Source organism: Halichoerus grypus, chromosome 11, assembly GCF_964656455.1.
Source record: "Halichoerus grypus chromosome 11, mHalGry1.hap1.1, whole genome shotgun sequence".
Taxonomy (NCBI): Eukaryota; Metazoa; Chordata; class Mammalia; order Carnivora; family Phocidae; genus Halichoerus; species Halichoerus grypus.
This window is the reverse complement of record NC_135722.1, coordinates 47,559,452-47,573,851: the sequence shown is the minus strand read 5'-3', so window position 1 is coordinate 47,573,851 and position 14,400 is coordinate 47,559,452. Positions and strand designations below refer to the sequence as shown.

Sequence of the window (14,400 nt, the reverse complement as noted above, 5' to 3'; positions counted from 1 at the left end):
GGCACACAGGTGGTTCGTGGCACAGCCTGGCTCGGAACCAGCAGATCTGGCTCCAGAGTCCGCTCTGAAGCAGCTCAGCTGTTCCATGCCACAGGTGGAGTAGTTGGGGCCATGGTGGTAGCCTTGGAGGTGCGGAGAAGGGGACCAATTAAAGAGATACTTAGCATTGAGTATCAATGGGACCGGGTGAGGAATTGGATACCAGGATGGGGGAGATATCAAGCTACCCGTTTTCCCACATGTGTGTGGCTGCTTGGAGTTTCTCTGGGACTTGTCTGTTCACTTTTCCATTGGGTTGTTCTTGTGTGCACATCACATCTACTCTTTTTCATGGGGAGGGAGGGAAGGAATTCAGACTGCCTTGCTAGGGTGCATTCTGCACCTTATGTCTGTCTTCCGGGTGTGTGACTGGGTAAGGGACAGGTCTCTGCTCATCATACCTTTTGCCTGGGGGATATGAGAGCAAGGTGAGCCTGATCTGAGTGTTCTCTACTCTGCTCTCCAAAGGCAGTGGGGTAGGAGGTGAGAAATGCATGTCCTTTTCATGTAAATTATCTGATGAGGCTCTAGATAATGGAACTCTAGTGATCTTGGGGGCCCTAGACATCAACCCCCCCATCTTATAAATTGATACGTCGAGGCCAAGAAAACTGGGACTTGTCTGCTGTCACATGGGAGGCCGGGGACTGACACCTAGATCTCAGTTTCCCAACATCCAGACCTTAGCGGCATCTTCAGTGCAAGGGAGGGTGTGGCCAGCAACATCCAAAAGTGTCTGGTCGCCTGTCCTGGTGGGTGGCCAGGGAGGATCCCGCAGTGTATCACAGCCGAGGGGTGGGGTGGAGCAAAGCTGAGAACAAGTTGGCGGAGCCAGGGGAATGGGTACGGATAGCTCACGAAAACCAGACGGGCTGCGATGTGAGTATGGGGAGCTAGGACACATTACAGAGACCTGGGGGATTTGGGAGCAGGTGGTCAGGAGGCTGGGGCAGAGCAGGTGAGTGACTGGGCACCTCCTAGGGTCCCACCCCCTGCAGAATGGAGACCTCCGATGTCTATTCGAAGGGTGGGCCCGGCTTGCCCAGGGAGACCCCAGAAGTCCTGATGAGTGTGAGGGCCAGGACAGGGCCAACTGGCCTATGATGACCAGGTCAGAATCCAGGGCCTTGTCCTGCTGAGCGGAACCCCTGTCCCCAGGCGCCCTTCCCTGCCAGCCTCAAGGTGTTAGGGTTAGGAGGGCGCAGGCTCCGTGGCAGTGGGGAGGGTGGTGCCTGCAGAGGAGACGCGTAGGAAGGTGGGCTGTGAGGGGGGCTGGGAATCGGGGGGAGATGCAGAGAGGTCCGAAACAGCCCGGGGTTGGAGGAAGGCAGAAGTGGACGCTGCCCCGCCCGGGCCCACCGGCCGCCCGGCCCTTCGCTCATCCAAGAAGCCTGGAAGGGGCTCCACAGGGCCTCCTCCCTGTGCCAGAGCTGGGCGACGAGGAGGGGTGGGCGGCCCTCTCCTCCCTCCTAGAGCCCAGGCCAGGCAGCCGCCCCTGGGACTTCTGTCCTCCTCCTCAGCCGAGCCGGGGGCTCTAAGGCATAGTGTTTGGTCGGGACCGAGTAAATCCTGGCTGTTGTGAGAGCCGGAGTGCTTCTGCCTCCCCCTGTATGCTGGCTCCTCGGGGTGCCGTGAGCAGGGAGAGAATGCAGCCCCGCTTGGCACAGCGCCGGCCCGGGTGCGGGCTCGCTAGGTGGGAGGTCTCACTGCCATCCTTGTCACCTCTCCGTGGCGCCTCCGACTTCCCGCACAGCGGTCACACTCCTTCTCTCCGTTCAGCCGCTCACACCCTGCGCGGTAGGCAAGACGTGCGTTGTCCCCACTTCACGGATGAGGAAACTGAGGCAAGTCTGGGCCGGTGGTCCTTGGCCACCCAGTGAGTTGGCAGCACAGAGAGGACAAGAGTTCCTCCCCTACACCTAGTGTGTTTTCACTCTTGTGTATTTTTTCTATAAAATACAAGACTTTTATCCTTATTTCAGAGTTGAGCAAGCCATAACTGTCTTTTGTCTCGGGCTGCAAGGTCAAAATATCAGAGAAATTTAGTGCTGGGGGAGGTAGCCCTCAAGATGGTTCCACCCCCTGATTTCCACGAGGCACAGAGAGGTTACAGACTCCCTCAAGGTCACATTAGTGACAGAGCCAGCCCTGGAACCTGGGTCTCGTGTTCTTTCTTCTATACTCACTACTGTTATAGGTGTTGGAACTTTCATTCCCGTTTCAGAGATAGGAAACCTGAGCCAGAGAGGCAAAACTATTGACTTCAGACCCATAGCACTGCCTTTCGGGACTCTGCGTCCTCAGTAACCTGGTGGGGCTAGTCTGGTATTTATGAACTATCCTCGGCAAGAGGGAAGGCCATGGAGCGAAATATTGGTATATTGGGAGTAATAAACTTTGCAATAGTTTAAATTGCATTTCAGGGTCTGATTCCTCTTGCTAGAGAGATGGTTTTATGAATTCAGAGTAGGATTGTTTAAAATGCATTTCACATTTTAAATAACCAAGGTTTTCTTAGGTGAAGAAGAATAACAGGTCAAAAACGCACACTCATAGGCTTTTCTGAAAGGTTACAAAATAAAATGTTCTTTGCTAGAGGATATGAAGCACTGGCTCTTTGTTTGACAAAGGAGAGGGCTCTGCTAGATAAATCCTGCATTCTGAACAAATGACAGCTCTGTCCCTCTCTTCCTGATCAGCTTAATTCCTTGTTGCTTATCTGCAAATCCAATAATGCTGGTAAAACAGACCCCTCCCGCAGGCTGAGCACAGGGGCCTGGCGGCTCCTTCTCAGAAGCCTTTTTGTGTTTATAACCTCAGCCCCTGCTCCCTGGAGAGCAGGGCCTAGAAGCCCTGTCAGGAAGTGGGTGGCGGGGAGGGGGGGGGACATTTGTCTGGGAGTGACAGCCTGTCCTGGACTGGGCCACTGAGTGCCCGGCCTCCCCGCCCCCAGCCCCGGCCCTCAGAGCACGAAACTCAGCCGATTCTCAGAGTGGAGCCGGCGAAGGGGGCACGGGGCAGGTATTAAGATTCAGCATCCTTCCCCCACATCCCCTGTGCCCCTCCAAGATAAATAACCTGGCCCCAAATTGCAGGCGTTTCCAATGCCCGCACACATTACAGTGTGGCCACCTGGGGGTCGTCTTGGTGATAGATCATGCTCCACTAGGTGACTAAGGAGATTTCAATTGCACAGCTTCCAGAATATTTATTTATTTACTTACGAAATCCACTGTGCATGGACGGTATTTACTGTCCCTCTCCCACCCAAGGAGGCCCAGGGCTGTCGCCCGGACTCTTTAGGGGTTACTAGGCCCTCACAGGAGCGGAAAACCAGAGTTGTGAGGAAGCCAGCACCTGGAACAAGGAGCCACACAGAGAGGATGGGGTCCTCGGGTGGCCTAGCTGATGGCACTCGACTGTGTCTCTCTCCCCCCAGGCAGCTTTTTATGAGCCCACGCACGCGGGGCTTCCTCAGAGCACATTACCTTCTGGCGGTATCGTATCCCATCTCGTAAACCTGCTCCCCCCGTCGTTAAAACCTCCCTGTAAAGGATGCCTAATGATCTAGTCTGTGAACACAGAATGCTTCACTTAAAACCAAGTCCCAAATGATAGGCATTTCGTACCCCCTACTCCTGCCAATTTCTCCCGTTAGAAACAAAGTGGTGCCGACGATCTCTGTTCGTAAACTTTTGACACCGTTGCATGTTTCCCTTGGTCAGGTTTCTAGAATGGGAATTAATGAGTCAAAGGGCTAAGGCTCTCATCGTCTGGTTTTCTCTAGAGGATTGCAGTGAAGCCTGTGGCTCTAGAACTCTCTGGTGCCTGAGCTGGAATTTGAACTCTCCCACTTATTACCTGTGTGACTTCGAGCAGGTTATGTAACCTCTCATTTCTTCACCTGTAAAATGGGGATAATAATAGTACCTACCTCATAGTGGTGGTGTGAGGGTTCAGTGAGCGGAGCCATGTGTAACAGTTAGGTTGAATAGGCATGACTCATGAGATGTAATCATAAAGCAAACTTTATTTTTGTCTCCCACGGTCTCTTTAATTTTATTCTCTGGGGCTGCTCCCCGCCCCCCCCCAAACCTAGATGAAATTGAGGGTAAGTCCCATGACTTTTCTGGTCATTTCCAGGTAACCAAAGGTTGTCCTGTCAGTAATTCATATGTCCTGTCTATTGTAATAAAAAAAAAAATCTTTGAATTTCAGGTTTACACCAACTCTTCTTGCCCATCACAGTGTTCTGTGAGCCAGCTGCCTGCCGGAGAGGGTCCAGCTTGCAGTTCTGACCCTTTCCAGGGTCCAGAGGGAAGGGAGGGAGGGGAAGAAGAGAGGAGAGGAGCAGGAAAATTCTTTCCACCCCCCTCCTCTGGGTGCTTTTTGGGATTCTTGGACACCACTCCATCGCTTGGGCTGTCTCCAGAAGCTCAGCTCCCTGGATGCGGGTGATCCTCGCTCCCCATAGCTCCACAGGACACTCTGGTTCCTTTCTCAGGCCCTGGGAAGCCTGAGCTCATCCCCTCCCCACTGTCACCTCCTCCCACAATGGGGCCCTCTCGGCTGAGATCTAAGATAACAGCATCTGGCCCTCATGCTAGGACCCACATTGGTCCACAGGAAAAGCGCACAGACCCGACCCCGAAGGAGCAGAGCCCTCTCAGCCAGCAGGGCAGCCACCCGCCCCCTGCTCTTCGGGTTGGCAGGCCTGGATCCGCTGCCTGTGCCCCATGGACCTCAGGACCATCCTAGGGGGTTCTCCTTCAAGCCCACCTCTCTGGATTTGAGGCAAAGGCCATGTACCTTCCCTGCTCCCACGAGGGTCCACTGGACCCTGAAGCTCTCTCTCAAATTCCCCTTAAGCCTCTAACAATTTAGAGGTAGGCGTCGGCTAATGGTACAGACCTGGGTTTCCTCCCCCTCTCTTCCAGGTCCTGTTTGGTCGGGGTTATCCCACCGCACTCAGCAACGCGTTATTTATTCACTCGGCTCCTAGACCAGAGAGTTGCATTTCGTCATCCTCTTGCCCATATTTGCTTTCTATGAAACCCGGGGATGAGTGCCTGGCCCAGAGCATGCACTCAACCAGTGATGGTCGTGTGTGATCCCATCCACAGGCCCCCCACTTACACTCACTCTGTCACTATTTCATTTGGCTTTATCCCAATTTTATGTTTTCTTTAGACTGTGCTTGTGGTGGTGATGATGGTGGTGGTGGTGGAGATTTTAATTTGCTATTATCTCCTGCAGTTATTTGGAAAATAAGCATATTGCTTTTAGTTCTGCCAGTGCTTACCCTACATTTTTTCAAATACATCAGTAAGCCTATTTATCTCCCTTGAGTCAGGTAGAAATGGGGTGGTGGTCTTCGTATATTCTGCAGTTATTTAAGTGGAAATTTTGGAGGGCACTATCTGGCCGCCACACATATGCTACCATTTTGCCATCATGTCTGCTCAACAGCTTTGAAAAGGCACCGAGCTCTGGTGCAGGGTCTGCTCATCCCTGTCCTGGACTTTCCCATTACCCAGCTAGCAGTTGTCGGTACGTCTGGCCTTGTCTCCCTCTGTCCTCCATTTTGCTCCCAATTATATCTTTCTAAAAGTACACCTGGGCAGGTTACTCTTGGCTTAAAACCCTTTAGTGGTTCCCTGTTGGTTATAGGATAAAATCCAAACTCTTCAGCCTGGTGTTCAGGGTGCCATGTGATCTAGCCCTACCTTAACTTTCTAGGCCCTTCTCCTGCCACATGGAACCACTCACCTCCGTGCTACCACATGGGTTTGCATTTTGATTATCAACTGCATTGGTCACATGTTCTCATGTCCCCGTGGCTTTGCTCACGTCATCTTCTGTGTCTAGAATGCCCTTTGGTGAAAGAGCCCAGCTCAGCACCGGGCCAGTTGTAGAATCTCAGTAACTGGAAAGCTCCCCCCTTCCTTTCTTACCAGTCTATCAAAATCCTACTCATCCTTCAAGGACCAATTCAAAGGTCATCTTTTTCACTCTCAGGGCAGATTTGTCCTACCCCGACTTCCCTCGCCCCACTACCACTGGCCACCCCTCCTCTGTGCCCCCAGCACTTGGTACACCTGTGTTGTAACCCTAGCACCCGGCTTCTCTGCGTCTCTCCCGCCAACTGAAAGCTCCCTGGGAGCAGAACCGGGCCTGACACCTGCCAGAGCCCTGCACGGACCTGCGAGCCCAGGCGGGTCGAGTCCATCGCCTTCCTCAGCCCGAAGGGAGGCAACACCAAGCTCTGAGGTGGGGCACCTTGGGACTGGGTGCCCGATCTGGATAGATATTCACTTATTATTCAGATCCTGTTGCTTCCAAAATTGATTAGAGGTTGGCCGCACTCAATACAACTGTTAAATTAGAAACTGAAATTTTAAAATTCCACATGAAGTGGCAAGGTGCCGAAAGAAGGTGCGAACCTTCCTCCTTGGGTGAACTAGTCTCGCTGAGAGGAGCTTGCACTGGGGTCTTCCAGCTGGGGTAGCAGATGGGAGGGTCTCCTTCGGCCTAAACTCTTGCACTCCCCTCACAAACCGTGGCCATGTTTGAAAATGCCTAAAAGGCAACAAGGAGAATTTAAATCCACCCTTGCAGGATTTGGGCAGGTGGTGAGGCAGGCATTGGGTTTGCTATGTGGCGGCATTTTGGGAGCGATCACCTGGTTCTGCAGGCTAAATCTGAAAAGCCTAGGCCCTTTCTCAAGGGTCACCCTATAGCACAGTTGTGTTCTAACCATGGCCTAGTACAATCTACCTCCTGTGGCTTCCTGGAGTGGCTTTTCAGTGGAAGCCAAGGGCATACACTTAAAATGTCAACTAGGGAAGCTATTTTTTTTTTTTTTTAAGATTTATTTATTTGGCAGAGAGAGACAGCGAGAGAGGGAACACAAGCAGGGGGAGTGGGAGAGGGAGAAGCAGGCTTCCCTCTGAGCAGGGAGCCCGATGCAGGGCTCGATCCCAGGACCCTGGGACCATGACCCGAGCCAAAGGCAGACGCTTAATGACTGAGCCACCCAGGCGCCCCCAGGGAAACTATTTGAGCAGGAAAACCCATTGCCAGTTCTGAGTTGAGTGTGAACACTTACACACCCCTTAGAACTCACAGAAGCACATACTGAGATCCTCCCCATGCCGTCCAACAAATGTTCTTGTGCAGACCAGCTGCAAGGACACCTTATACACGCACGCTCGTGCACACTCGTGGGTACATGGCACGCAGTCCCACTGGCTCCCACACATGCCATGGGCACGCGCACAGCCTCTGCAGGAAGAGACATGGGGAGCTGTCTTATTTCTGCACCTCACTCTGCCTCCAGATTTTGCTCTCTCAGGACAGAACCTAAAGTATCTATTTAATAGATTCAATTACTTTAGGCTCCTGAGACCTTCCAACTTGATTCTGATTGCTTTAAGGTGTCAGATAATTTGGGAATAAATGGGGAAAGCATTCACATCCTTGAAGGGGTAGTCTTCCAGGCTCTAGTCAGTCATCACTGAAGTGGTAGCTGCGGGTTGCAGTTTGGGAAAGGGTGGCCTGGAGGGTGGGACCAGCCTCTTGTTGCTAGGCAGGGACGCAGGGCTCTGTCCTCTGGTCCTAAAGGACAGAGGCCCTCAGGGTAGTGCTTTGGCCTCCAAAGCAGGGGCCAGTCCCTTTCTGCTGACCTTCCTGGGAACCCGATGGGTGGAACCGAGGCCCATGCCAAGTGTCCCAGCAGGCAAGAAAACAGCCCTGCTTTCTGCCCCCTGCACCTCACTCTGGGGTGATTTCTTTTGTCTGCCTTCTGTCCGCTGTGACAGTGATAGCTCTTGGAGGTTGATAATCAGAGGTCACAGCCTTCAGAGACTGTTGATGCTGTGCCAGACAGAGATGGATCTGTCCTGTCCTGCACTCCAGAAACCTGAAGAAAGAGACCGGGTGTGTGGCATGTGGCACGAACCGTGCTAGGCTGGAAGGAGGCTAAGGGCAAGGGCTGTGGGCCCAGACTGCTGTGTGGGAATCTCAGCTTCACCACTGAATAGCTCTATGACGTCGGGCAAGATCTTTGCCTTCTCTGTGCCTCAGTTTCTTCTGCTGTGAAATGGGTATGATAATAGCATCCACCTCCTAGGGTGGTTGTGAGGATGAAATGAGTTACAGTGTAGAGAGCACCTGGAGCTCAGCAAATGCTCCAAACATTTTGGATATTGTTTTTAATAGTTAATGGGGAAGGCCAGGCCAGGCAGAAAGGCTGGGAGAGTCCTGTGGTGGGGAGTCCTGGCTGTGGACCTAGGGCAGCAGGACGGGGCCCTCTCTCAGCCCAGCTGGTTCTTCTCACACTCCCTCCCACCCAGTCATGCAGTCCTGATGGCCTATTTTGCACCACATGGACCTGCACGGTTGCAGGGTGTGCGCGCTGCTGAATCCAGGGTGCACGTGAGGACACCCACATGGAGTGTGGAGACTGTGCCCCTCCGAAGACCCCTGCCCAATCACCTGTTCTCTCCTCCCCAGCTCGGGATTCACTGTCCTTCACTTCATCATGCCATGGCTGGCTTTAGAGTTGGTGTGAGTCACAGCCAAGACCTCCTCAGCACCCAGGGACTTTTAAGATGACCTTTTAAAAGAAGTTTTTGTCTCCTTTTAAGTGTGGCCCCTAGAAAGAGCTTTGGAGGACGGAGACCCTGGTTCCATTTCAGCTCCATCGCTTTGTAGCTTTATGTTCTTGGGCATCTTAGCATTACTGAGGCTTTATTCTCTGGAAATAGGAATAAAATACTTGCCTCTCAAAGCTGTTGTGGAGCTTAAATAATATAAATTTATAAGGGCTGGGAATGCAATAGCGTATGTTATTCTTCTCTTGACTGCTACAGCTTAGAGGGGAAAGACCCACGGCTTTGAGAAAGCAGCTCCCTTACTAAAAAACAAAGGTTCCCCTGGGGCCTGTGAGGAGGGGGGTGTGGGGGAGTGGAAGGGGCAGCGAGGGGAAGGCCAGCCTCCACACTTCGGATCTGCAGGTTCCCCCAGACCTCTTCGGTTCTTCTCAGGCCTCAGCTCTTTCCCCGCACCGAAGGATCCCACCCCCCACTGCTCCTCCCACTCCCCATCTAAGCAGCGGTTCCCATCCCTTGGTGGAGATAGGTAAGCCAGGCAGGCAGGTAGGAGTTAGAAATATCCCCGCTTCACAGAGAAAGAAACTGAGGCTCGGAGGTCTGGGGACCCGCCCAGCGGCCGCGGCCATAGCCCAGGGTGGGCGCGGGCGCGGTCACGTGTGCGGCGCGGGAGCCCCCGGGGCTTCGGGGAAGGAGCGGGGGCGGGGGCGTTCGGAACGCCGGCGCCGGCCGGGGGTGGGGTCTCTGCCAGGGGCGGGGCGAGGGGGCGGGGGTAGGGGCGGGCCGCGGCCGCCGCCGCGCAGCGCTCGGGCCCCTCGGCGCGGGACCGAGCCCCTCCAGTGGCGCCCGGCGGTGCGGGCGAGCCTCTCCCGCCTCCACGCGCGCGCACGCCCGCCGCGGCCCCGCGCACTCCGCCGCTTCGCCCATCGCGCCGCGCAGACAGCCGCTCGCCGAGCCCGCGGCCGGGGCCCTGGCGTGCAGCGCGGGCCTCGGCGGGGCCCAGCGCCCCGGCCCGGGAGGATGCGGCCCGGGGCGGCCCGGGAGCTGAGCAGGGCCCCCGCGCCGTCCCCTGCGGGCCCCGGCTTCCAGAGCCGCAGCCGCCGCCCCGCCCCCGGGAGACATGACTTCCAAGCCGCATTCCGACTGGATTCCCTACAGGTACGCGGGCGCCCGGCCCACCCCCCACCTTCAGCTCGGGGGCGCGGGCTCGGCCCACTACCCTCCAGCGCTCGGGGCGAGCGGCGCCCACCACCCCGACCCGGGGTGCAGGGCCCCCGTACCTATCCCATCCCACACTGCGGGCGCGGGCTGGAGGCGCCGGGCCTTCCTACCCCAACTTTGGGCCCCCGGCGGACTGAACCGGCCTGCCCTGCTCCGTCTCTCGTCCGCCGGGGCTGCTGGAAGGGGCCAGTGCTCTGGGCCTGTGTGGGCCGTGTTGGGTTGGGCAGCGCCATGTGGCCGCCCGGGGAGGGAGCGCACTGCTCTGCCCTCCTCCTAGGCCCAGCACAGCGGGTCACACGCCGGTGTAGCTGTGGACAGACACCCGTACAGCTGCAGGCATGCACCCCCCGTGGGTGCCTCGGGCCAGAGACACTCCTGCTGGTCTGTTCACACACGCAGAGCATGAATTCCTGGAGACAGTTATTCTGAACCAAGAGCACAGGCCGCTCATACACACATGCCCCCGTACGTCTCCACCTACACTGATTCTTGGTCTCACACAGGTGTACTCCTACTCTCTGTGCCCATAACACATCCTGTATTTGGACAATACCTGACACCCGCTACCCATTCACAGGTACTACTCATATCAGAGACTCGGAAATGCACTTGCGAACAGGTCTATACCTGGACACCCACCAACTCACAATACATAGACCGCCTTTACACTCACGAAAGCACGGGTACCCTGTGTCCCCAGACTCTGTGGTCTGTCCCAAGGATAGATGGGCTTTGCCGGTTGCCTGGTGGCTGGGGTGGGGGAGGGGTGTTGGAGGCTTCTCATACAGGTGCAGGCCTTTCCCCCATCCACTCTTCATTCTCTCCATTACCCCTGGAATAGAGCTCATCGTCATGGCAGCGCCAGATCCTTGGCCACCTATTGGCTCCTGGTTGCCATGGGCTACGGGGCTGTCTCCAGGCCTCCCAGAGAGGCACGTGTGTAAGATGGGTGCTGGACTGCTGAGGGCCACTGTGCTATTGCCCGCCGAGGTGCTCATGCCTGCGGGCTGGAGGAGCAGAGCCTCCAGACCCGCCTTGTAACACAGCCAGCTCTCGGGAAGGGACCTGATTCTGGTCACCGATAGAAAATACTTCTGACAGAGCTCTTCCAGGAGTCTGTCCAGACAGCATCCAAAATGGAAACCAGCTGAAACCGCCTGAGGCTTGTTAAAAGGAGATCCTTCTGCAAACAAGCACCTGTCACTGACCTGGGGATTCAGGGTTTCTCCTGAGAACTGTTGTCTCTAAGCTCCTTTGGGGGCTCTAGGGCTTCCCAAGTTAGAATTTGTGGGTGCCCCTCCCACCAACATACACACGTGCACACACACGAGTCACCCATAGGGTTTCCTGCAGACATAATGCAGTTACACCTCAGAGTCTCCCATAGATCAGGGAGATACTCCCATCGGGAGACTGGGGCTTTGCTGACTCAGGAGCTGCTTCCCTGCACCGGGCATCCAGGCTAGGGGCGCAGGTAGTTTCTGGAGCATCCTGGCTTGACGCGTCTGTGCCGAGGACCTTCTAGAAGACCGTGCAGCCCCACGGAGTACCATTAACCTTTTCTAGCCGCCCAGCAGAGGTGCCTGGGGAGCACCTGCAGGCTGAGTGGCCTCTAACGCTGTGGAAGTACGAGTGTGGGGGGGCACGTGGCAGGGTGGTGGCCACAGACTGACTTAGGAGGGCAGGAAGGCAGAGCCCTTGTGGCTGTGGATATGATGGTGTGTTTAGGATCTGGCAGAACGGGGGTCCAGGCCAGATCATGGGTCAAGGAAGCCTCTCCCAGAAGCCAAAGACCAGAACAGTGTGTAGAGTAAGTGCACAAGTCTTAGAGAAAGCCTCCCTCTAGGAAAGAGGTCCCTCGGGAGGTGGGCTTGTCTCTGGGAAATGGCTTTGTCCTCCAGCGGCGCCCAGGGCACTCGCATCCTTCAGGGGGTGATTTGGCACTTGCCCCGGCCTAGGCCCAACCACCCTATCCCCGCATTCCTTTCTTGGGCCCGAACACGCCACCTGGAGCACAGAATCCTGTTGCCCTGGAAGCCTATCCCTGAGGAGCAGCTTGGCACCTTTGTGGCCCTACTTGCTTGCGGTCCCATTGCTCTGTCACCCCTGCCTTCTTGCTCTGTGGCAGGGAGGGTGGGTCTCGAGCGGGGGGCAGGCTATAGTCAGAAGTTGCCAGAATCTCTGCTGCCTTGCTGGGGTCTTTCTGAGCATGCCCTGAGCCTGGGAAAGCACTGGACTTTGGGTGTAGCCTTCCAGAACGGGGAGACCTGGGCTGAGAAGAGGAGATGCAAATTGCCTCTCTCATTAACTGGGCTGCTGATTGCAGTTAAAGCCACCTGCCTGTGTGATCGCAGAAAACTGGGGCAGAAGACAGGCAAGGCCGTTTACTTGCAGATGAGGGCGATGGGCACGTGGGCACGTGCTTCGGTATGAGGTTTCCCCAGTGTCACAGCGTGTCAGAACTGGAATGCGTTGTTTGGTTTGGGGGAGAGAGGTCGGTCGATTTCTTGTTAGCTCTCCTGGTGGGGGTTTTACTCCCTCTGTGATGGCTGCACCTGCGTTCCCTAGGCCTGGCTCATTTTCTTTGAAGCAACTGCCAGTTGGCGATAATCTTCTTAAGGGTAATTGTGGCTCAGTTTATAATGATCATGGATTAATCTCACATTCTGACTCAGAAGGGAGCCATTTAGTTTATAAAGTTGAACAACTGGAATAATGTTTTGCCTTTTGATTTTTTTCTATTATTAGTAGTAATAATTTTCACTTCTGCCATTTTCTCTTCATCTGTGTTCTTCTTGAGTATTAAATGCCCCTCCTCCCTGGCTTCACAACCTTTTATGAGCTGCAGGTGGAGCATTAAGAGCGAAGGAGCAATGGCGGGCCCTGTCCTCAGTGCTCTCTCTGCACTGTCTCCCCCCAACCCGGCCCCGAACTCCTGGAGAGCAGGGACCGCACTTGGTCCTGGGCTGTGTGCCTGGCGTGGCCCAGCATAGACAAGATGCGCACTACTTTGAGTCAAAGAGGCATCCCCAGATGGCTTTTCAGACTTTCTGGCTTTCCTGGCTGCACACCTGGGCTCTCAGCACACCCGAGGGATGTAGTAGTCTCCCCTCAGGGAGAGGAATAGTGCTGGACAAGTGTGGCCTGCGTCAGAGAATGAGCATCGCAGCTGGGAGGGCCCTTACAGGCTGTCGGGTCCTCTGTGTGAATGCGCCCTTCCATCACGTGGGGGTGACCGTTAGAAAGCTCTTCCTCGGGGTGAGCCTCAGCGTGCCTCTGGGTTTTCCCTCCTCTTGGCTCTTGTGAGGGTCCTCCCACCATTTCCGGACGACGCTTCGGGGGAGTGGAAGGACTGCTGACCAAGCAAGACCTGGCTCTTCCAGCTCTGCCTGTGTGGGAAGCCTCGGGGTGCCGTGGATGCTATGGTGGCCGCTTCACCTCCGGCAGCAGGGAGGAGGAGCAGAATCTCTGGCTACTCCCAGCCCCGGCGCCCTGGGGACGTCTGGGGAAGTCGTCCCGCTGCTGCTTCGGGTGGAAGGAGCAGGAACACGGGTGAGAGAGGACTCAGGGAGCAGGGACTGTGCGGCTCCCCTCAGGTTGGTCTCTGCCCTCCTCCAGCAGGCGTCTGGAGCCACCTGCAGCTTCCTGGGTGTGGCCTCTCCCACCCTGAGCAGAGGGAGGCTGTTACTTCCTTGCTGGGGGCCCTGCTCCCGTTGTTGACCTTGGGCCTTCCCTGTCATGGGGGACAGCTTTGGCTCACTGACTCGTCACCTTGAGGCCTCTGTAAACAGAACTCCAAAGTCTCATCAGGCTGATGTCAAGCCCTGTGTCCCCCATTCTGCCTGTGTGGGGCAGACCTGGGTTTGGGGACCCACATGTAAGACATGACCTTCCCCTGTGAGGTTTCCTTTGGTTAGACTCTGCAAGCTCTCCGGTGTCTTCTGAAGTCCTACTGTCTTAATGAACAGTTTAGTATCACTTCGACTTTGTGTCACCTCTAAGTCTGCTGGGAGGCCTGCCTTGTCTTTAGGTCATCAGTAAACATGCTAAGCAAGCGAAGCAGGATGCTGGAAACCTCTGCTTATGGCATGCTTTATTGTCGCAAAACCCTGTCTCTTTGGAGGAGCATGCCACTCACGTTGCTTTATCTTGCCCACTAGTGACTGTCACTGATCCTTGCGATTTCCATGTGGCAGCCTGGCTGTGCTGCCCTCCCATTTTCCCGGGTAGGTCTGGGGGCATGTGCCCTGACTTGCTGGCCGACTGGGCTCAGTCCTGCTGATCACTAGGTCTTCTAGCTCTTCAGTGAATCTGTCCCATGATCTTACCTGGGGCCTGTGTAAGACTGATCGATCTACAGACTACGATTTCTTCCCCCATCTGAACAGAAGGCTTCATTTGCATACTTTGAGCAACTCTCGGATTTCTTTTTTGTTCTTTAGAGATCACCAGCTGTGGCTCATGGCCCTCATTTGCATGACTGAACATTAAAATCACCTATGTTTCTTGCTTTAAAAGAGAAAATGAG

General features: G+C 55.3%; 1 protein-coding gene across 4 annotated transcripts in view; it reads left to right on the top strand.

Moving 5' to 3' along the window:
• The window catches only part of TUB (TUB bipartite transcription factor), an 84,111-nt gene that overhangs the window by 51,135 nt on the left and 18,576 nt on the right, over nt 1–14,400 (top strand). For 2 of the 4 annotated variants that reach the window (XM_078058437.1, XM_036101536.2), the window contains exon 1: nt 9,465–9,809. The exons of the other annotated variants lie outside the window; for them this stretch is intronic. In XM_078058437.1, coding sequence (XP_077914563.1) covers nt 9,772–9,809 — 38 coding nt within the window. In that variant the 5' untranslated portion in view covers nt 9,465–9,771. Of the gene's footprint in view, nt 1–9,464; nt 9,810–14,400 lie in introns of those variants that run through there. 4 annotated transcript variants of the gene reach the window in all.